The sequence below is a fragment of the Rhipicephalus microplus genome, chromosome 1 (assembly GCF_043290135.1).
Source record: "Rhipicephalus microplus isolate Deutch F79 chromosome 1, USDA_Rmic, whole genome shotgun sequence".
NCBI lineage: Eukaryota > Metazoa > Arthropoda > Arachnida > Ixodida > Ixodidae > Rhipicephalus > Rhipicephalus microplus.
In genome coordinates, this window is record NC_134700.1 from 249,511,783 (window position 1) to 249,534,339 (window position 22,557).

The 22,557-nt window shown below is 43.1% G+C and overlaps 2 protein-coding genes across 2 annotated transcripts; both read left to right on the forward strand.

The window, feature by feature from the left end:
* The first annotated feature begins 567 nt into the window (after window positions 1-567).
* On the forward strand, window positions 568-5,816 carry LOC119160123 (NPC intracellular cholesterol transporter 2-like). The gene is made up of 4 exons (XM_075868418.1): window positions 568-664; window positions 4,534-4,635; window positions 5,083-5,264; window positions 5,645-5,816. The coding sequence occupies exons 1-4, from the start codon at window positions 568-570 to the stop codon at window positions 5,729-5,731; spliced, it is 468 nt and encodes a 155-aa protein (XP_075724533.1). The 3' UTR covers window positions 5,732-5,816.
* A 118-nt stretch (window positions 5,817-5,934) lies between these two features.
* LOC119186037 (tigger transposable element-derived protein 6) lies at window positions 5,935-7,677 on the forward strand. The gene has a single exon (XM_075892948.1). The coding sequence runs from the start codon at window positions 5,950-5,952 to the stop codon at window positions 7,531-7,533; it is 1,584 nt and encodes a 527-aa protein (XP_075749063.1). The 5' UTR covers window positions 5,935-5,949; the 3' UTR covers window positions 7,534-7,677.
* The last annotated feature ends 14,880 nt before the right edge of the window (window positions 7,678-22,557 follow it).

The window sequence follows — 22,557 nt, forward strand, 5'->3', positions numbered from 1 at the left end:
AAAAAGAAAACGACGAAAATAGAAAAGGGAAGCACTCAAAACTACTTTTCTTTAGTGCTCCTGGAACCCAAAAGTCTGTCCCAGTCTTTTCCTATTCCTGCTTCTCTCATTATGGCTCTGTTGACCGCTTCCGAAATTTGCACTCCCATATTCTGAGTTTTCTTACTTCCACGCTAGCTTTGCGACGGCTCTCTGTTCAGGAGTCCACCTGAACGTCTTTCTTCAACGACTCATCCATTTTTCTATTGAAAGCTCCTTTCCTGTCTAGGGATAACAAAGAGGGTAATCCACGGTGACTGAAGTGATTCCAGCAACTCGAGCCGCGCGGAGGTTGGGAGGGGAGTTCAATGCCCCCCGGCAAGAAAAGAAGCTCGGCATTCATGCAGAAAAAAAAGGGGGACTTTCGCACAACGGGATGGTTCCACACAACGGGGTGAGGCGGGTGTTGTTGGGTGGACTTGGTTGCATTCTTCCCCTTAGAACAGCAATGGTTCTTGCTGTTCGGGAAACCCTCGAGCCGCGAGGAGTGGTAAGGCCAGTGCACGACTACACACAATGCTGACGGTCATGCCCTCGACGAAGATGTTGCTCCTTCTAGTAGTCGTGGTGGCGGCCATGGTTGCCGCCGGCTCTGCGGCGGATTCGGTGGCTTTCAAGGATTGTGGTAAGCACGCAACCTTTAAAAGTTGTTCGTATGAGTGAACCTATACTTGCATATGCGACAATTTATATTGCACGAGTCAGTTCTCTTTCATGCGTGACAGAGCTCTTGGATTGAAATTTCCCGGGTACACGCAGATCTTGTCACATTGCACTACTGTGGACAGCACGACGCTTGCAGACGAGTCGCATGGTCTTGGCACATTGCAACTCCCACAGGCACGGTGCAAGAAAGCTCGGATTTCATTTTACGCAGCGTACACAACTAATAATGCAGTGAACGGCTCTGTGAGCAAATATGTATGCAAGCGTAACTGCTGGGTGTGAGAGAATTAACTATGAACAATCAGCGATAGCATCTACGCGAATACAACAGCGTATCATTCTGGGTTGCTCCTGAAGATCAACAAGAGATCATGAATATTTAGAATATTTATTTCATCAAATCTTTGCGCGTGAGTCTATTACTGCTGCTTGATGTCACCAAAAATGCTCGCCTTCCGAATTAAGCGACCTTACTTGCCGCGCTCCCGACGTACTACCGTAAATACGGTTGTTCCGGTGGGACGCGTGATTACTCGTTTCCGTGACAACGGGTACAAACACGGGGCCAGTAATTTTGCCTGACCCTGCACAAGAGGGTTGTAACTGTAGGGGCCTCTAGCGTCGACGGTTGGTGAAGTAGCACACTTTTGACGAGAACAAAGGAAACAAAGACGTGAAACTGTTCGTGTCTTGTCTTGCTCAACCATTTTTTCTCTTAATAAGTATGATCATAAGCTACACAGGCGTAACTTCTGTAAAGCAGTATTGTAGTGAGGTACCCTCTAACCGTGTGTTGACACGTGACCGTGAGACAGAACTCTATATAACAGAGAACTGGTGTCCACATTTTGCCATTTGGGGATGACTATGCACAATCTCCCCAATGCTATTTACCGCGTGCTTACAGGAGGTTTTCAGAAGCCTAGAATGGGAACAGTAAGGGATAAGAGTTAATGGAGAATACCTTAGTAACCTGCGCTTCGCCAATGACATTGCATTGCTGAGTAACTCAGGGGACGAATTGCAACTCATGATTACGGAGTTAGACAAGGAGAGCAGAAAGGTGGGTCTTAAAATTAATCTGCAGAAAACGAAAGTAATGTACCACAACCTGGGAAAGGAGTAGCGCTTCGAGATAGGTAATAGTGCACTTGAAGTTGTAAAAGACTATGTCTACTTAGGGCAGGTAATAACCGCAGAGCCTAACCACGAGATTGAAGTAACTAGAAGAATAAGAATGGGGTGGAGTACATTCGGCAAGCACTCTCAAATTATGACAGGTAGATTGCCACTATCCCTCAAGAGGAAGGTATATAACAGCTGTATCATGCCGGCACTTAGCTACGGAGCAGAAACCTGGAGACTTACAAAGAGGGTTCAGCTTAAATTGAGGACGACGCAGCGAGCAATGGAAAGAAAAATGGTAGGTGTAACCTTAAGAGACAAGAAGAGAGCAGAGTGGATTAGGGGACAAACGGGGGTTAAGGATATCATAGTTGAAATAAAGAAGAGGAAATGGACATGGGCCGGGCATGTAGCACGTAGACAGGATAACCGCTGGTCATTAAGGGTAACTAACTGGATTCCCAGAGAAGGGAAGCGGGTTAGGGGGAGACAGAAGGTTAGGCGGGCAGACGAGATTAAGAAGTTTGCGGGTATAAATTGGCAGCAGCAAGCACAGGACCGGGTTAACTGGCGGAACATGGGAGAGGCCTTTGTCCTGCAGTGGACGTAGTCAGGCTGATGGTGATGATGATGGGTACGTTGTATGTTGCTGGAATAATGGCGCCAAATCCCCTTCAGTAATTACTGATACGTGAGATGTGCCAAAGGGCTTCTTTCTAATGGAAATGTTAGCTGGTATTCCGTATTACCTAATCACCTCCCACCCCCTCGCTTCTACCTACGTCATTGCCTCGGTCCGTCCAGGAGTAAACTTCCCTGCCTGCGACTCGTTAGCTGAAGCCAGTTTGAGACCCCTGAACTAAAGGTTGCGTTGAGCATATAGGAAGGTTGCTGCACTGAGCACAGTCTTCAAGAAAAAAAACAAACTTGAAAGGTCTTGCACGGCTGATGTAAAAAATTATGCGTACAAAAGGACATACAAACCGAAGTGATAAAAATTTGTCTTGCTCATGTTTTTTTTTTTTTTTCAAGTCTTTGCGCTAGTCGGCATCAGCCAAGCCGTATGTTTTGTGTACGAGGAACCGGGAAGTTCGGGACACTCCTGTTTGAAGGGCCGCGTGGGATAGTTGAGGAAGCTTACAATAGTAAAGAACGACTCAAAGCGGGGGGGCCTCCGATAGAAAACCGGAAGGTGAACAAAAGAATGCAAGAATTTTCCCCCCTCGCTTGACGGTAATCACGTGTTCCGGCAATCGAGAGCGCGCCTACCATTTTAAGCTGCGTGCGCGCGTGTGTGTCCACACGCACATACACACAGAGAGAAGTGCAGGCTCCTTCAAAACAGACAAAAAGCATAAAACATGTTCACTCACAGCAGGAGATGAGCGAGGTACTTAAGGAGTAGCAAGAAAAGCGATAAAAACAACTAAATCGGGACTGTTTGTCGTTTTAGTGGCCCAGTGTGGTCGCACTGAAGGTGTTTCATGCATAAAAGGCTTTTGGCGTGCTGAATTAGCGTTCTCTGTTTTCACCGGCTGTCATCCATTTTCGATATTTTCACACTGGTGTGGATTATGACTATGAATATTATATTATGTTGTTCTCTGGGACATGTATCATACTAAAAAAAAAACGTTTTTGTGCATGCATGAGCATAAAACAGCGTTATTTGGTATCAGAATAAGTAATACGAAGAAATTTCCCAAGGCTAAAAATATAGAATGCTGTCCTTTCTTACAAGAATTCCTTCACCTCAGCTTGTGACTGATGAGCGGTATACTGTCACCTCTTGCACTGAAATTGGGCAACTGTTCGTAGGCGTGTTCAGAGTTTTCCAGTCAGTAGGGGGACTGGTGTAGACTTGGTAGTACACCTGGCCACTTGGTCTCCACCTCAGGTGACACCCCACCTCCCTCAAATAATAATTTATGAGAATCCAAACCACATTTCCTATTAGCAATCAAGGCCAAACATTTCTGGTGCCCATGAAATCCCCGGGTGTGGCCGTCCTTGCGTCTCACTATGTGTATCATAACTTTGTCACACACGATGAACTGCTCGATCGGGTCTAAGTGAACGGCATAGACGTATACATACAACTGTCGTCGCATGCGAGGGCACTCCACGACAGTACGAGCTTTATGTAAAATGGTAGCCGAATCACTCACTTCTGCCGAACATGGGCTTTCGCCCGTAGAGCCACAGGAACGACATTTATGTGCTGTGGACGTTTCCGGGAATTCTTCTTCTTTGGCTACGACAGGCCGCTGCGGCCTGTGCCATTGGAGCACGTGCAAACGGCGGGTGATCTTGACGATGATGAGAAGCCCCTCCGCGTCCACATAAGAGGAGTGTATTGGCAGAGAAAAGATCACAGCGTGAACATGTACGGGCGTCGGCAGGATTTTGTCTTGTGCGATTGCCAACCCGTGATACAACGGCGCTGCAGAGGGCAAGAAAAAAAGTGAGAGGGGGGGGGGGATTGCAGTTCGGAGGCCGAGAAGTAGGTGCTGGTCGAGGATAGTTCACTCAGTTATAATTTATTGACCCCCCCCCCCCCACACACACACGCGCGCGCGCGCGCATCTAGGCGAAAATAGTCTGCTACCTTAGCCCCCCTTAATTAAAGTCGTGACAGCCAGTTGATTCTAACACGCATATATCGCAGCAAGCGTTTGAAAGCGTGCCTTGCATCTACCGCAGGACATGGAAATGTGAGAAGAGTGAAAATATTGGGCTGCAAGAAACAGCCGTGCCACATCAAGATTGGCTCAAGAGTGACCTTTGAGGCTTCGTTCGTCGCACGTGAGTAGATAGATCGATATAATGATGATACCGTTACCCGAATCGCATTTACCTAATAATTGTATAAAATGTTTTGTGTTGCGCAGTTTCAAGCGCTTACGTTCGCCCCTTCGCGCGTTTGTTGGTTTGTCATGAGCGATGTTTGAATGCAACCGCACGTGGATCCCATGTCAATTAATATGACAAGTCAAACGTAAAGTTTAGCAAGCTAATATAGCTATACAAACCAATAAATAACTTAATTTCTATAAAGCCAGCCTGGCTTCATTTACTTTTCTAATATTTTGCGACACCTTTTTTAAGTATTATTTGTTGCGTTGAGCTGCCGTACGGACATTTCCTCACATTCTTGCGTGCCTGCGCATCGAGTGGAGCAGTCGCGATACTAATTTTTTTTCATGTTTGTATGAATGCGAACAGTACGTAATGAAGTGTGCATGCTCGCAGCGTTCAGCAGCTCTTCAGCGGTCAACGAAATCGGCGCATACATCGAGCGACACAGATTTCAGCTCCCGGAACCACACGTGGACGCCTGCACCAGCGGTCACATCAACCCCTCCTGTCCCATGCGCAAGGGCAACGTGTACACCTACCGCTACACGCTGCCGGTCCGGGAGATCTATCCTGCGGTGTGTGTGCATTATATATTATCTCCCCCCTGTAGACTGACAGCTTCACTGCACAATACATTGGCAACTATGTCATGTGCACCCGCGAACAATTTTACGTCAGCACGCGGCATTTTAAATATTTCAGAACTACACATATAGTCGATTGATTAACCGATTGAAGTAACTGTATTGATGTCTTCATATAAATGCGTAGCCGCCGGACAAACACGTGCAGAGTGAGGTTCGTAAACAAAACAAATGTGTCATATAAAAAAGAAGTTCGTGCATGTATTCCAGCAAACATACCTAGAGCAAAATCCAACCGCTAATTAGGGCTGCCGAGGTATGTGAGTGGCCGGTTCTTGGAACTAACACCTTCGTAAATATTGCATTTTCAGACGCCAGCGACAATTGAATACAAGCTGGTCACTCGAGAAGGTAAGGTCATTGGGTGCAGCCACGTTCCTGTCGTGATCTTCAGATGATGGGAGATGGTTTCACCAAATATTCAACGCAGTGAAGTTCACGAAGGTATTATGACCGCCGTCGTTTGAATAAATATGAATGTAGTCAAAACCCGAGAGTTTGTGTTTAATTTTGTAAATACCGCACTCAGTTTCGGTTTCTGTTGTCGTGAGCAAATAGCAAGCAACAATTCGAGCCAATCCAAAGACGACCAACCAATCGATAAGGCCGCCACAAGATGGCAACACCGTCCTTGCAAAACATAAGCAGCGAAATAACAAACATAAGTAGCTGTAGCACAACAACGACAAATAGGAGACAAAAGACAGCAGCGGGAATGCTAACGATAGACGACAAGGCGCAGGCTTGTGACCCGTTGAACAAAGGTGCGTCGAAAAAGCAAGGAGCCGATGCGTACGCGGTGCATTCAACCGGAGTCGTCAAGATGATGCGCAAACGAAGTAGCGAGCCCGTCGAATTCTGCGCGGATGTGGGCTTCGGCAGCAGCGGCAGCGGCGTGGTCACCAAACGCAAGTTTACGGCCCACTTGAAGTTTGCAGACATTGACGCAGCCATGCTTCAGTGGGTTTTGGAAAAGACATCCGAGAAGGTTCCGCTCTCTGACAGTGCCATACAGGCGAAAGCCAAACAACTTGCACAGGTCTTGGGCACCACGGACTTCAAAGCGTCCAATGGCTGGCTGTACAAGTTCAAGGAGAGGCACGGCTTCGCGCTCAAGAGCGGATCCAAAGAGGAGGGAAATCGCGGCACGCTCGAGGACATGGGAGCAGGTGTCTGTGGTCTGGGCAACTACCACCACGCGCTTCTCGACCACGATCCTGTCCGTGTTTACAGCTGTTGCGAGACGTCCATTCTTTACAAGAGAGCACCATTCGGCAACGGCTGCGAGCCCAGCCCCGAAAGCTGTTCGCCCGACGACCGGCTCACGGTGCTGCTGTGCTGCAACGCCAGTGGCACTCACAAAATCAAGCCGCTGGTTATCAACAGCCAGCGCGAGACCCAGGAAGTGCGTGACAACATGACCAAATTGCCCGTCACGTACGCCTGGCAGCGGTCGTCTTTCATGACAAGCAACATCTTCCAGCAGTGGCTTTGGGAGTTCGAGAAGCAGGTGGAGCACAACTCCGTGCTTATCCTCGATACCTGCCCTGCGCACGTGAGCGTCCAGTCGGACCGCGTCAAGTTGCTCTACGTGCAGTCCAACATGCGCGAGCTGCAGCCTCTCTACGGAGGCGTCCTAAATCTCTTCAAATGCAAGTACAGGGCAGATCTGGTGGTACACTATCTCAATTTCCCCGACCTGAGCAATCGGATCTCCATTCTGGATGCCCTGCTCCTTCTGGGCGAGGCCTGGAACCACGTGCCGCGTGAGACCATCGTCAACTGCTGGGTGCGTTCGCAGCTGCTGCCAGTTCGCATGTGTGCTGGTCGCTCACAGAATGGCGAAAGTGACCCCATGGACCAGCTATGCTCGTCACTCATGAAGGTGCGCCCCGACATCACGCGCAAGGACGTTGAAGACTACCTGCACTGCGACGATTCGTGCTCTACAACCTACAGCTTCAGCGAGGAGGCCATTGAGAGCGCAAAGCCAGGCATCACCGAGGCACCTCCTCACTCACAGTACCAGCATGGTGGCTGTCCTACCAACCTGCGTCCTGGTGAAATACTGGGTATGCTTGATAAAATGGAGCATTTTTTCACACACCAGGCACTGACCAGCACCACCGACTTGCTGGCGATTCACAGCCTCCGAAGCAAAACTATACAGATAGCCAGCAACGACTTTCAGATTGAATGATTCACCGTCTTCCTTCCTTATTGATCCAGGCAGCCTTTCTTTTTTTTTGACGAGGTAGCTGAAGTTACAATGTAGAATGGTCAGCGCTGATAAGCCCCCAGCACTGCCGTGCCTTCTTGGCACTTAGCATTTCTCAATAGCCCAGCCAATATCACATGTAGTTGCTGATGCGATAGGTGGCTCTTCATGTCACTTGCACGGGTGGCTTGCATGCGACTTCTCAGCAGCCATATTGGAGCACCACGTGGCACCGCTACTGTATTACATGTAATGCTCCGCTTGTGATGTCAGTGGTCTTCCCAAAATGGCTGACGTAATGTCTGTGCAAGTCATTGTTGTCACATGTTGACTACTTAGGTAAGGACAAACCCTATTCCAACCATGGAACCTGTGTTTAACATAGTCAGGGTAGCATCAATACTTGATTTATATTGTGTAGTAAATATGCACATGTAGATGATCTAGGCCTCATAATGAGCTTTTTATTCCAAGGGGCACCAAAGCCATTGAAAACTGCACCCAGTTGTTGCAATCGCATGTTAACTCCATCCAACTGCAAAATGCTCTGAAGGCATGAGGTTTTCTGGGGCACAATCTTATACCTGTCCTAAATGTGAACTAACGTTTGGTCGCATGAATTTGGTTGAAACTCGCGCTAACATCAGCTATTCCTCGATCCTTGCCTATCTTGCGTGGCCAAAGCGCTCGTTTGTTTTTAGAAGTAGTTCAGAATTGCAAGCCTGGGCAACTGAGACAAGGAATCACTATGGACAGAAATGCATGTTTTATATAGAAATAAGTGAGCATTCTATATGTCTTGCTTTTTTCAGTGGTAGTGTCTTGGCAACCAAGACCATGGAAGCTATGCAATGCTTGAACAAAAAATATATATATGTATACATATCATCATTTGAATTGCATGACACTTTAATCACGTGGTACAGGCATTCATGTTTTACTTTGCCCCATTCCGGTCTTGAATATTTTCAGCGAGATTAGTCTATCTTTGAACAAGGAAGCCCATTTGCTGACAAACTGAGCATCTGGTGTAGTCTCATACTTCCATCAAGTCTTCCACTAAAAGCAATTCAGTGCTATTCATTATAGTATAAATTCTTTTTGGGCTCAGAATGCATAGCACTCTCACAAAAAAATATTGAACGGGGGCTAGTGGGGAAAGCTGCATTGGCTCAGTTTTGGTGTGCTTGTATAAATGGTGCACAATTAATGCTAACTAGCATTAATTGTTCATAAATTGGTTAATTAACTAAAGGTTTGTCCAAAGGATGAACATCACCTATTTATTTTTTTTAGTTGTGCCTGAACGTCATCAGTAGGTTACATATTTTTTTTATTATAAAATGGCACAGAACTGATTGGACATTGCTCCTGCTCTAAATCATTTTAACAAGGAGAGAATCGTCGCTATTTAGTGAGTGAACAGTGCAGCTTGCAGACGGTCCACGTGCCCACGTTACATCCATGCTGTACAAAGCATGTTTTAGCAGCTTTTTGTATTTCAATGTTATAAATACAGTACCAGTAATCATCCGAATTTAAATTTCTTTACTGCTGCTCTCCTTGTTGCCCCATCTTAGTTTATTGACTTTTAACATCATTCCAACTGCTGGATATTGAGAAAGTAGAAACAGCAGCTGTTGAAGTATACAAACGTTTTTTTTTTTGTCAATTGAGCATTTTAGTCAGGTATCAATAATGCCAGGACCATGCCACTAAGTATTATTTTTGTAGTCCTCTTAAGTTCCTATTGTTTACACCAGTGAGTTGTCACTCATATAACCACAGGCATTTTACATTCATATTGAATATCTCTCTCTATCGTTTTTGTATACGTTCCTATGTTTGTTTCAAAAAATGACTAGTGTACGCATTTTGTTTTCTCGTGGCATTATTATACATTGTTCCTCATTTTACCATGGTTTTTATGTGCGCAATTATACTTGTCTTGTAATGATGGATCTTTTGTTACACTTCTTTTTTCCTGTGTGATTGATTATTGTGCCTGCAAGATTATTTTTACTGTGTAAAATCTGCAGCTCCGAGACGAGAATGCAGGTTGTAGATCACAAGTCTGCTTAATTGTATGGCAGCAAGATGATATGGCTGCTACATAATCTGTTTGCTGGTGATAGGCTAACAACAGATATCACACATCAAAGCTTATCGCTTGGAAACTGTATATAACGTCCTAAATACCAAAATCTATGCAGCAACTTAAATACAATGTTTTAGCATTACCGGGCAGCCACGTGCAAGAAAGAATTCACGCAAAGGTGTCGTGCTAGTGGCTTTCTACATGCATGTAGTTTTCATACAGAATTTACAGCATTTAGGGAGTAGTTATCTATGCAGTTTTATCTGTTTTGACCCACACAAATTTACATGAGCTGTGGGCACAACTAACTATGCCAAGCTACGCTGAACATCGAAAAAAAAAAAAAAACAATACAACTGACAAACCTGTTTAATGCTCTTGCATTGTGCAACAACACATGCTAGTTTTTTAGAGTAGATTTTTGTAGTAGGCACACCTAGTGCCTCTCAAGGACTGTCCAAAATTGTACATTACACATATCATTTTATCAAAAAAAAGCTTTCGCTATTTTTTTTAATTTCCGAGAACATATCGAAAATATCACTTTAAACCTGAACCCTGCGTGCTTACGTAGATGAAAGAATGCTTGTTAGATTTATTCTTCTAATGAGTATCTTGCACATTTATTTGTGTAGTTGGATATGCTGCACTTTTAAATTTTCTAGCGGTGTACTGCATCACAAATCAACTACAACACCAACTGTGGTGCATGTGATGCCTAGTGTGCTGTGCAAATAAGCACACTTATGTTTTATGCAAGGTCTACAAGCGTGCAACTTAATGGCGGGGGGAAGGGGGAGGGGGGTTATTTCTTTTCTTAGTCATGTTTGTATTCACAGGCTATCTTATGTTGCATTTCTGTGAAACATACTTGTAGTGTTCAGAGTGCACCAAATATTTTACTTTTGTTTACTTCAAGGTCACAGCATTCATATCTTAGCTGTCACAGTTTTTGACACTTTTGTCATTCACTGCTATTCCACCTGAGGGGTGATTTCAAGTAGGTATTGTTTTCTGTTGAAATATCCTTATCTTTTTTTTTCCAAGTTACAAGCTTGTTTGGGGTACAGAGTGAAAAAGAAGTTACAATATGTTTTGTTTTCTTATGCAGACATTTCTTCATTTTTCTCATTGTTACTTGCTCGCTGCTACCAAAGAAGTGTTTACAAACTACAGGGGCATCATTGGGCATAACTTTTATGTCAGAATGTTTTAAAGTGTGTTGTACTCATGTGTACTTTGCATTGTTACCTTAGCACATCTCATTAAAACATTGCAAAATTTTGTTTCCTACAAGACACGTTCATTGCAAGCTCATCTCGCATTGTATGTACAAAAACTGTGTGGCCGCATTACATGCCAAGCATGTATCTACAAATTTAGAGCCAAATCAAAACTTCGTCTGAACATTGTAGATGTGTTGAACCTGTGCTTTCGTATCGAGTTGTGCTTCTGCAAGTGGCAGAGCAACACATTATGTGCAAAAAGGGAGATATATGACCCTTCTGCTCCATATTACCATTGACATCAATTGCCTCGGAATACTCTTTATAGTTCAGGTGGCGCACAAACACTAATCTTAAATTTAGCGATTTGATTATTGGTGGACAATATAAAATTATATGGATGGTGAATTGGAGCCTCAATTCTAAACAGTCAAGCTGTCGGAAGCCTGCTGAAAGCCTCTAAATTTACTGCATTTTTGATGCTGTGTAATTGGTAGCTGGTAGCAAAACAGGGAGAACTGCGCTGAAATTTAAAAACATAGAAAGACAGGCGATGACAGCGTCTGTCGTCATCTGTCTTCAGTCGTGGTGGTCTAAATTAGTGCAGTTTTTCTTTCTCTACACAATGAACCAAATTGCCTAAATCTTAGCCCCGATAGCTGGTAGACTGTATATCTGAACAGCAACATGAAGCTAAAGTCGGACCAAGTAGCAATTTTATTCTATTGCTTGCCTCTAACATAATAAATGTTGCTTTTGCATTGGATCAAAACAACTAGGAGGCTATTTTCACTATCTCAGTGTGCTGCACATGCACTCATATTCAGCTATACTTAACGTTCAAATTAATATTCTAAGATCCATGTACTTGCGTGTTTTCCTTAGCAGATTCTTAGTTTATCAACACAGCAGGAAATTGACAAGAATCAGTTCTCTTTGCGTGTATCACTGCAAATAAACATTTGCATAATATTTACTATTGAAGTAGCCTTAATTGAGGTCATGAAATTTGATGTACATTCCAAAAAAATGCATTCTGATCAACGTTGACAGCTCTTTCTGAGCTTGAAACGAGTTGCATAAATGTTGAGATGCAGCCCCGCGTCCCTTGTCTCCCTTTTTTTTTAGCACCCGCAGTAGCTGTTCATTCCGCAGCACTACTACAAAGACGAATCAAAGTTCTGAGCTTTGGATAAAAACCTCTGGCCTTAGTATGATAAGCTAGCAATCTTCCAGTAGGGTTGCTGTGGATTTTTGCCTGCTTGTGAGAGGCTGCTGTCTTGTATGTTGCATTTTGAGAAAGTAATGAGCAAGCGATAGATTTACCAAGCTTGCACTTTAATGTGGTAGTTGGGAGTGGTTCGTTAGAAGTTGATGTAACTAGTGACTGTAGGAGGATATTTAGCAGCTGGAAAAATGTGTGCCAAATTGTTTTGTGCTGTTTGGGTACAAGTTACCATTCCTAGACCTGCATGTTTTATGCAGACTGTACTGTACATAGCAGTCATTGCCTACTGTAGCTTGTGAAGCTTGTATACTCTATGCATAGCCAAGGTGTGTATGACATATGCCTTAGTTTTGTTTGCCTTCTGCATCTTTAACTGGCTTGCTTTTGAGGAACCTCAGGTGAGCAGTCGCATATATTGCTCTTGCCCTCCGTTAATGCACTGGTGTTCATTTTCCTCATTTCGGGGGGAAAAGGCACTTAAATCAAGTTCATCCATTGCATGCAGTACCTTATTTTTTAATTTCTTTTCATGTTCTTTGAAATGTGTTTAGAAATACTGATTCAGGCCTAAGCACACACAAATCAAAAAGGCTTTCTTGGGCCTGACAAAGCCAGACAAATTTTTGATATGATTGATACCTCAGTATCCCGATTTATACTTGACAAAACTTGCCATAAGACCCATTACAGTATACTTGATAGGCTGAAAGATCTCTATTCATGTAGCTCATTGAACTGTTTCCAAAAAAAAAAATTTTATACTTTTTTTTTTCTCCTTGAGGGAAGGATACACAAGTATGCTTTATACTGTCAGATATAACGGTGAATAGCCTATGATATTCTGCAATGTAAATGGCTTTTCAAAGGTAAGCTTGCAGAACTCCTGTGCTTTGCATATTAGTGAAATATGGTTAGAGTACGAAATTGCTTGTACATAGAAGTTTCCATTAAATTTTGTTAGGTGCAAAAGCAAAAGATGAGCCATCAATCAAATATTCTTGAGCCCTTTTTTCTTGCATGTATTTGGTTATTTGCTTCTACTTTATTTTTGATAGTTGCTGCTATCTGGTCAGCCTTGTATAGAGAACAAGGTGTTTGTTCTCATCAGTTCTCATTGAGCTTCAAAAATTGAAAGCCAGCTACATTTCACCCAAAAGAGGCCTGCCTATTGGCACTGGGCATCAACACAAAATATGCAATTTAACATTTTATAATAAAAGCCTTTTCATGCAGCTACTGCATGCAAACAGAAGGGACTACTGCATTTTTTTTTTCGTGCTGAGACTGCAGCTAGGTGAATTATGTGGAATGCACACATTCAAAGTGTAGGATGCTTTAGACATCAAGCAATATAACTCTACCGCTGCTATATGTGTGAAGGCTTTGTCCAAATGATATAATTCATTGCACTTGTATGTCTGTTTTTAAAAATGAAACCTTAGAGTTAACTTGTGAGGCACCTTTTAACACCATCTTGCATGGGCACGTACAGGATGATATACAATTGGGAGATATGCTTCATAGTACTGTGCCAGATAAAATTTCAGATCTTTTATGTTGAGTAAAAAAAAAAAAGCTAACAATATGACCTTTTCGGTTACCTGCGGTAGTAAATTAGCGTGCTCTGCTTTATGACAAATTTCTGCTTCTAAGGACATTCAAATGCTCACAAGGTGTTTCCTTAAGTGTATCTTTGCCGCATGCGAAAGGTCTTTTTGTGAAATTTTTGTTGGACACTTATGGGAAATGTGCAACTCGTCAAATATTCCCACTGCTCTTGGTTTCGTGCCATTATTATGGCGCTCTTCAGAAAAGCTGTTCATGTCGTTATTGTGTGACAATGTATTTAATTTGTACTAGCTGTTATACATGCCTATTTCATTGTAATGGTAATCTTGCAACATAATACTTATACTTACTCCTAAACATTGCTGTGTGGTATTACTGCAAATGCTTGTGTCCAACCTTTTCTTTTTGTGCTTCTAAGCTGGGCTATGTTGAGCATATTAACATTCTAGACAACAGGACAGATGCTGAATTTGCACTGCATTTTTTCCCTCCGAATTGGTACTAGTGATTTTTATAAGTGCAATAATGTAGTGCTTTTTTTCCTCTGCAAAAAAAAAAAACAAAAAATTAGACCAGATTAGTCCAAGAGTTCTCAAAAAAGGTGTATGCATGCTTCAAGAAAGCACAAACATACGTCCTAGGCCTGGTCTGCTCAACTATGCACGTGCTTGCTTAGCTGAACAGCTGCTCTATCAATACTGCAGAAGTTCACCAATATGTTTCTAGCTAAGAAGCTTTCTTGGTTGCATTTTCAGTGTAGCCCAGTTTCTGCGAAATACTAGAAGAATTCCACTAGAACTTTTTGTGTCACAGTCAAACATTCATTTGCCTTGAACAAAAATTTCCACTCATGAGAACTAATTCATGACCCTTTAAATTTGTAACTTAGCCACATAGTACAAGGCAAATGGGCATTTGTGGTTGGTTAGTTGTGCATAATGACAAAAATTACCATGAAATAGTGTTAAAGTGAATTTTCCCTACACAATTGCATGGAATGTTTCCCTATATTCAGTTTTAACTATGCTAAAGCTGGTACAAAAGCAGAGCTGGACTATGCACAGTGTTAGCACAGTCCTCCAATGCTTGGAGGACTCTTGTGTTAGCTATGCACTGCTTCCTGCCATCTGAAGCAATGGTAAGCAATCGTGCACCTTCTTTAAACTGCACATACTTCTCAGCCTTCCTAGTTAGTGCCTCTGTTATGCTTTTTTGTAGCCCATTTTTGAAACTCTAGTGTGAGTGGATGGCTAAGGGATAATTTACCTGTTTACAATGTAACATGTCTCATATATTTTACGACAAGCAAACAACAGACAGCATCCCTATAATCATGTATGTGTAATTTCGTGTTCCATTGTTTTAACTTAGCAAATGTTGGCATTAACTTTACTTACACTGTTGCATGAAATGTTTTTGGCTTGCTGCAACTTCCCTGTAACCAGTATATGTTAAGTTCAGTGGCGAAAATAAAGACACTGGAAGGCACCAAGCTTTGTGTTGCATCTTGCATTGAAACGAAAACCATGACTATGTTACTGTGATGTGTGGACCATTCTTCTTTGCAGGCATGAGTTTCATGGATCAGCAGGAATGTTTTGAAAATTCATAGAGTAAACTGGTAGCATAATTTTGGGATATCTGAAGTTAAAAGTGGTATTATTGCAGGATTTTTTCCACCCAATACAGCAAACTATTCACAGTAAACAAGAAATGTTAACTGAAGTCAGTCAGGTAAGACTGGCTACCATTTGATCGGAGCCGATTACACATAAGATCAAACATTGCATGACTCATCTGATGTGTATGTTGTCGATACACTGCTTTAGACAATTATGGTTAAGACATTGGGGTAACCTGTCTGAACTCTGTTCCTCCTGTATGATCACACACACACACAAAAATTAGCTTCACCAAGGTAGTACCTCATGATCTGAGATTGGGACTGTTGGAGTGCTTGTACACTGTGTGAATCTTAGTCGGAGCTCAATGATATGCACAATGGTCATGTCATGTGGTGAAATGGTGATAGAAAACTGTGGCAACTATATTGCGGGTATAAAATTCAAATATTCAGGTCTCGCATAATACTACAACAGAGATTAGAAATTAGCATTTTTAATGGAGGCAAAATAGTAGAGGACCATGTACTGTGCAATGTCAGTGCACATTAAATAACACTGTGGCATCTCTCATGATCGTATGGTGGTTTGGGACAAACAAAAAATATTACTAAAATGAGAAATCTAAAGAAATTAATTGACAGAAGACAGGCCTATAAATGGACAGAAGACACATTTTTGCTAGGAACACCTCTATGCAAAGATGATGAATGTGAGTGGGCCTAAACCGAAATCCTGTACACTCCCTCAACCAATCTTTGCACGAGCATGTGCACAGCGTCAAGATTAAGACAAGCGTAGCAATCTAGCAGTTCTTGATGCGAGGCATCACTCTTCACGCCTTCTGGGAATGTGTGTCGAGAAAGTACAAAGATCACACTGCTTTGGAAATATTCGCGGCCTTTTCAATGTTTCGAAAGAAACACCTAAGTGCCTGATTTGCAATAATGAGCTTAAGTTTCTTAGAAGTTAATCTTTTGTAGCCTGCTCTATCTCGTATTTTCGTGCACATTTGATTTTGTGGTTCTAGGTTGCGTGACATGTTTAGAGCAAGACCTGCTTGATGAGGACTCTCCTTCATCTTCTCCGCTTTGTCTCTTGGCCTGTGGTAAATTAGCATACATTTGCACAGGCATCAATAAGCATGTTATTGACGTTCAGCACTTGTCCTGTGCTTTTCCATGCCAGTGTCTTTAGGTGCTGTTTACAATACACAATTCGTACTAACTAGTTTACTTCAACACTCCTCTAAAGCAATGATACCGTACTACATAAAGTACTTGGGATCTCGAGAACACAACCAGATGTCTGCACATGTGGAACAAACCCTTGTGAATTGATCCACCTCCCCCTAGGTTTCTGACTTTGTAAGCCATATTTAGATTGGCCACCTGTTACGATTTGAACATCCCCTGCTGTGGTAGCTTAGCAGGTAATGTGTCACACTAATAAGCTTGAGGAAATGAGCTAAATTCATGGCCATGGCGTTTACATTTTGAAGGGGTCAAAAAGTAGGGACACCCATTTACTTAGACTTAGCATGAACAATCCCGGCTAGCCAAAATTAATCTAGAGTTGCTATCTACGGCGTTCTCATAATCACACCTGAACCACACAGCAAGTGTTGCAAACAGTGCTTTCGGCCGAGAGCTGTTGTAATTTGAATTAGCACAGGCACTGCTGAAGGATGGTGCAGCACTGGCAGACAATTGCTGTTCTCGTCTCCACAATCGTGATGTCTAAATCACTCCATGCTAAGAAATTTATACAAGTTTTCAAAGTGCAGCAGCAAGGAAAACATAACAAGAAGTAATGCATGAATGAGTGCCTAGTAAAAATAGCAACTAGCTCAGACATCATTTGCAATGACAGCAAAACGTAGACTATGATGAAACAGCAATGCCATATGCTACATTAGGATTAAGTATAGCTCGCTGCGCATTTTGCTGGAATACAAACAGCTGAAAAAAAAAACAAAATACTGAATGAATGAACCAATGTATGTATGTACTAGCAATGTGCAAATAGTAATTTTTGAGTTCAAAGCAAATTCAAAAACAATAGTGGTTCAGTGAATAGCATATTTTGAATTGAATTTTGAATGCTACATTTCACATATTATGGAGGAAAATGAGCACATTTGTCATGGCCCATATAACCAGCACAATATTTTTTAGAAGCAAAGCAGCTTATGGCAGAGTTGCATCTGGTGTGCGGCGTGATCACCCTTACTGCACATTTGCGTCCTCCCCTCTGCCACTCTCTCTCTCGAGTCTCCAGCGAAGGCAATGAAACATTTCCTCAGCAGCGTGGCATCCAAACCTACACTGTGCATGCACCCCCCTCCCTCTCCCTCCTCTCCTACGCTCCCGATTGAAGCGCTCTTCACGTTTCCGTGAGACAGAGCGCATCGTGCTTTTTTCGCAGCCGTTGTTCATCAGTCTTGCCGCGTTCAACGTTTCCGAGAGATAAAGTGCATCTGCTTTGGTTTGCACGAGATCACGTTCGCTGTCTCTGACGCGTGCATTGAGAGACCGGCTGTTTACAAGTGCTAGAGTCATGGTCACCAGCAAGAAGTGATCATCACTGGTAGCAATAGGTAGAGGTTCCGAATGGCGGTGCACGTGCTTAAAGCGATGTAGACGAGTTTCTGTGCGTGGCATTCACAATCTTCCTGCTGCTTCGCATATACAGATGGTTCCCTTTAGCGGTAGATGGTGTATATATATATTTTTTAATTGAAACAAAGCTAGCGTGAATGTCGTACGTTTTGATTCGAAGTGAAGTGGAAGCAACTTAGAGTTAAATTTTTATCTGCAATATTGTTTACTTGTAGATTTCTGTTGTTTTATGCAGCATTTATTTAACAGATCATTAGTTTTTGGTGCCGTGCTTCTCTTTAATTCTGATTTGTGTATTGCTTTGTTTTTACAGTTCAAACAACTGCTAATCCTATTCTTCATTTGCAACCCTCTAATTTCAGTCTTGCGCTTAGATGGGACATTCGTCTATATTTTACACTCTGTAATCGTCTTGTTAAGTCATAATAAAAACTGCTTGATTAATTGAATAGTGGTAGGATTTGAATTTTAAGAGGATGCAAGTGATGGTTCAGCGAACTGGGAGCGCGGGGGTAAACACAGACAAAAAGCAAAAAGGCACACAGCACGAGCGCTCAACTAGTTGAGCACTCGTGCTGTGTGCCTCCTCTTTGCTTTGTGTCTGTGTTTACCCCCACGCTCCCAGTTCGCTGAACCATCATGAATTACCAACTAGCCCACCTTTCCATCCTATTGCGATGCAAGTGATGACCGGAAAAATACATTGTCTTGAAATTTCAACGTAGAGCATATAAGCCTGCTTAACAAGCCATTCAACATAAGAAAAAACAATCGATGTGGGTATTATGTCCATTAAACCTCAAAATGAAGTTTCGCAAGGATACAGTATATATATATATATATATATTTGGCAGTGACTATGGTGACAGGGCTTGTCAGTGCAGTACTATCGTTTAAGTGAGGGCACACATTAGCGTAGTGTAATCGTAACAATGACAGGGGCCCGTCACTGTAGTGCAACGGCAAAAATGAGGTGGGAGGGGGGGGGGGGGGGGAGCGGGTATTGCTGTAAATATTTAGTAGTTTTAAACGCCTCCGCCTAGCTGTTCTGGTAGCTTAGTGGTTTGACGTGCAGTTGGGGATGCGGTCGTGCCGCAGGTTGTTTGTTTGAATCCCGCTTTGTTATTCAAGAAGGCAGAATTTTGCTTTTTTGCAAGAAAATCACATCGCTGTTTGTGCCTGTTGCTAGCCCTACCGCATTGATTTTTTGAGGCACAGTTCAACTTCAGTTAGAGTTCGAGGCGCAGTGCGACTTCAGTTCGAGTCGCTCTGACCAACTTAACTTTTTTTTTCCTTTCTGCTTTCAATATTGTTTCGTGTAATGTTGCCTATTTTAAAGACAACATCCTACAGTGCAGCAATGGGAGGAGCTGCTGGACAGCAAGAACCTGATCAGCTGAGTCAATTAAGGTTCTCGCTGACGGACCCGGCTCGCTGTGTGGCAGCTGCCGCAGAGCCCTGGTCTGAGCTCCACCACCGCGAAATCTACTGCAGTACTGCAAGTGTACCGAGTTTTCACCGCCACCATTAAAAACGTATGCCCAGGCACTACCGCATCGAGGCAATTCATTACTACAGCCACATAATGATGTAATTATGAGGTGGCCCGTTTTAACAATGCTGCCCATAGTGACAGGCCTCGACACAGTGCTGCTGGTTGTGCTATTACTGAAGTGATTGAAGTTTTTATTTGTTTTTTTCTTTGTTGCTGTGCGTGATGACTGCGCTCAAGCTTGCTACATGTGTCTACTTTCTCTTATCGTAGAATACATCGATGCTGCTAGATGCACATTCACTCTTGCTCACTCATTTCATCGGTTTGGTCACATCTTGTGGTTTACCCAAGCCCGCAGTTGCACTAGCCAGCACTTGTTAATTAAAGCATCCAGACGACCAGTCACACCCACGACTTCGGCACGCTCACATGTCATTCGCCGAAAACGACACAGAACACATTTCGTTTCCGCAGTACAAGCGTGGTCTCGGGATGGGAAGACAGCTACAGAGAGAACACCCCCATGCGAGTATATACTGCATCGTAGAGAGCTCGAATGTCTATCTAAGTTTGCAGCAATAGTGCATATTCATAGGACGAAAGCAACGTGCATATCGCCTTGTTTCAAGGAGCAGATTCGATCACATGAATAAGCCCGAGTATGCGATTTCAGGCAAATAGGCCCGAAGTCGGAGCTACAAGTATTGTAGTTATATGTATTGTGGTTTTGGAACTTGAGATCTGCTGCCTTCAAATCATGCACCACATGTTATCTTCGACACACCACTCTGGACGATTCCTAAGCCAATCGTGCGACTTTCGATCCCAGGAATAACAAAGAAGTCAAAAATACCAACTGCTGGTCTTAAGCATTTCATTTCGCCGTATACGTATTGAGTATATGTACGGATATACAGTACACATTTTTGCAGATGGCTCTTTCACGCAGACTTCCTCAGCAGCAGCTTTCACTGTGCCTCAAATGGGAATCACTCAATGCTTCAAAAACGCTTCAAAATAGCACACCGGATATCATCTACTGCCACCGAGCTGACCGGTATCCGACACGCTGCGTGCTAGATTTTACAGCAGATTCCAACGAAATGGGCATTATTTTGTGACTCCAAGTCGGCACTTCAGCTAATTGGAAACTACATGAAACAAGACACTGCATACCATCCTCTGGTGTGTGACATATAGAATATGTTGAATGAGGCATTTCAATCCGGACATACCGTTGCGTTGCAATGGATTCCCTGTCATTGTGGCATAGCTGGGAATGAACAAGCTGATGCAGAAGCGAAAATGATGCACACTAGTGGCGAAGTGATGTCAATTCACTTTTCCCGATATGACATCAACGCCTTGCTGTCTAAAGGCATGAAGACATCTATGCAAGGACTATGGAATGATCTGAATTATCGCCACAAGGGCATTTACAGGCTTGACTCTTGTCGTGTTTTTCGCCTTCCGTTCCGACTAAGGAGAGATTAAGAAACGCTACTACATAGACTGCGGCTGGGTGTTGCATACACGCGACGGTACTTATGCATAATTGGACAGAACAAAATCCTAACTGCAACTTGTGTAACACGCCAGAAACTATTATTCCCATCCTGTGTGTGTGTCCTTTATACGCAGTTGAAAGACAATCTCTTTAAGTGCCTCACAGATGACATAGACTGCCGACCCTTTTCGTAAGAGAAAGTTTTGGGTGCTTGGGAAAGTGTGGATCACGCCCAATGCAGTTTAAAGGGCATGCTCGCATTTCTAAGCAAGACAGGTTTACATTCCCATCTTTAGAGAATCTGCTAATGTAGAGGCTTTTGTGCGTGTACTACACCAAAAGAGATATTGCGTGCAGTGACTCATTGTGCTATACCACAATCACCCCTCATCATACCGTCCTCTTTCTTTCCCTTTTCACCTTACCCCCGTAAGGAGTAGCAGGCCAGAAACCCGTTTTCAAGGCTGACCTCTCCTCCCTCTTCCCATTAAACATCTTCTTCTTCTTATACTGACACATACTGTCCAACTACACAGCGCTCAAGGTTGGTACACATTCTATGTTGACCCACACAACATAGAATGGCATCAGCCGTTCGGCATCAGCCTATAGGTCGCCTTTAACAGCAACACAAAAAATTCACGAAACAGATTGATTTGGGAACATCACATTACGTATAACAAATTATTAGTTGGCACTATGGTATCAATGCAAAGGAACGGTAATCCCGCCGAGGGTGTTTGTTCAATGCGATAATAAGGTTCATTCGCATGCATACAATGAAATCTGCTCGCCAAGCGCAGTATTAATCGGAAATTATTGAGAAAGGTCTTCATTCCCTGTTGAACGTAAAAGAAAGTTGATAGTTATATCTTCGATGAATGAACAAGACTATCATTTAAAAACAAGTAACAATACTTGTAACAATATACTGAGAGAATAAAATAAAATTGAGCGCGATTCACACCAAAGTCTGACACGAACAAAACTGTGCTACGAAATCCGCATGGTAGGGCTGTCTAACAACCGCCGCAGACAGTGACATGAATTTCTTGCAGCATTACCTTGAAAAAAAAAAAGGGAAGGGGGGGGGGGGGTAGAGAAGAAATTAGGCAGATCCCACGTACTCTGGGAATCGACGTTATGCGAAGCATGAGGAGGGAAATTGAGCATGTTACACTTTTTTACATTGAGCGACACGTCATGAAATAATGTACGAATGTTGCACGCACAGACATATGTTTAAGAGTCGCAAATGTTTATATAAACAGTTGTTTGCATTTGACCAACGATGCCAACAGGAACATGCATATTAGCAACACCAGAAGCTGATACGAAGCGCTGATGCTCGTAAGGATGCTGGCCTTGAACACTGCTACATAAATCAACCTCAGCACATGGCACTTAACCACAATTGACGTCAACCCGACGTGACGACTGTATCAAAGGAGTACATATGTAATGTTTATAAAATTGAATAGACAGCACTGCAACTACTATTGACATTTCACAAAGATTAGCGTCTATTTGAAAAGTAGTTCCGAGACCTGGCACGCATACTGCCTGAGTCACTGCCTAGCTCTGTGGCAGAATGCTTCATTGCCACGCATAATGCTTGAGTTCGATTCCAGATGGGGCCC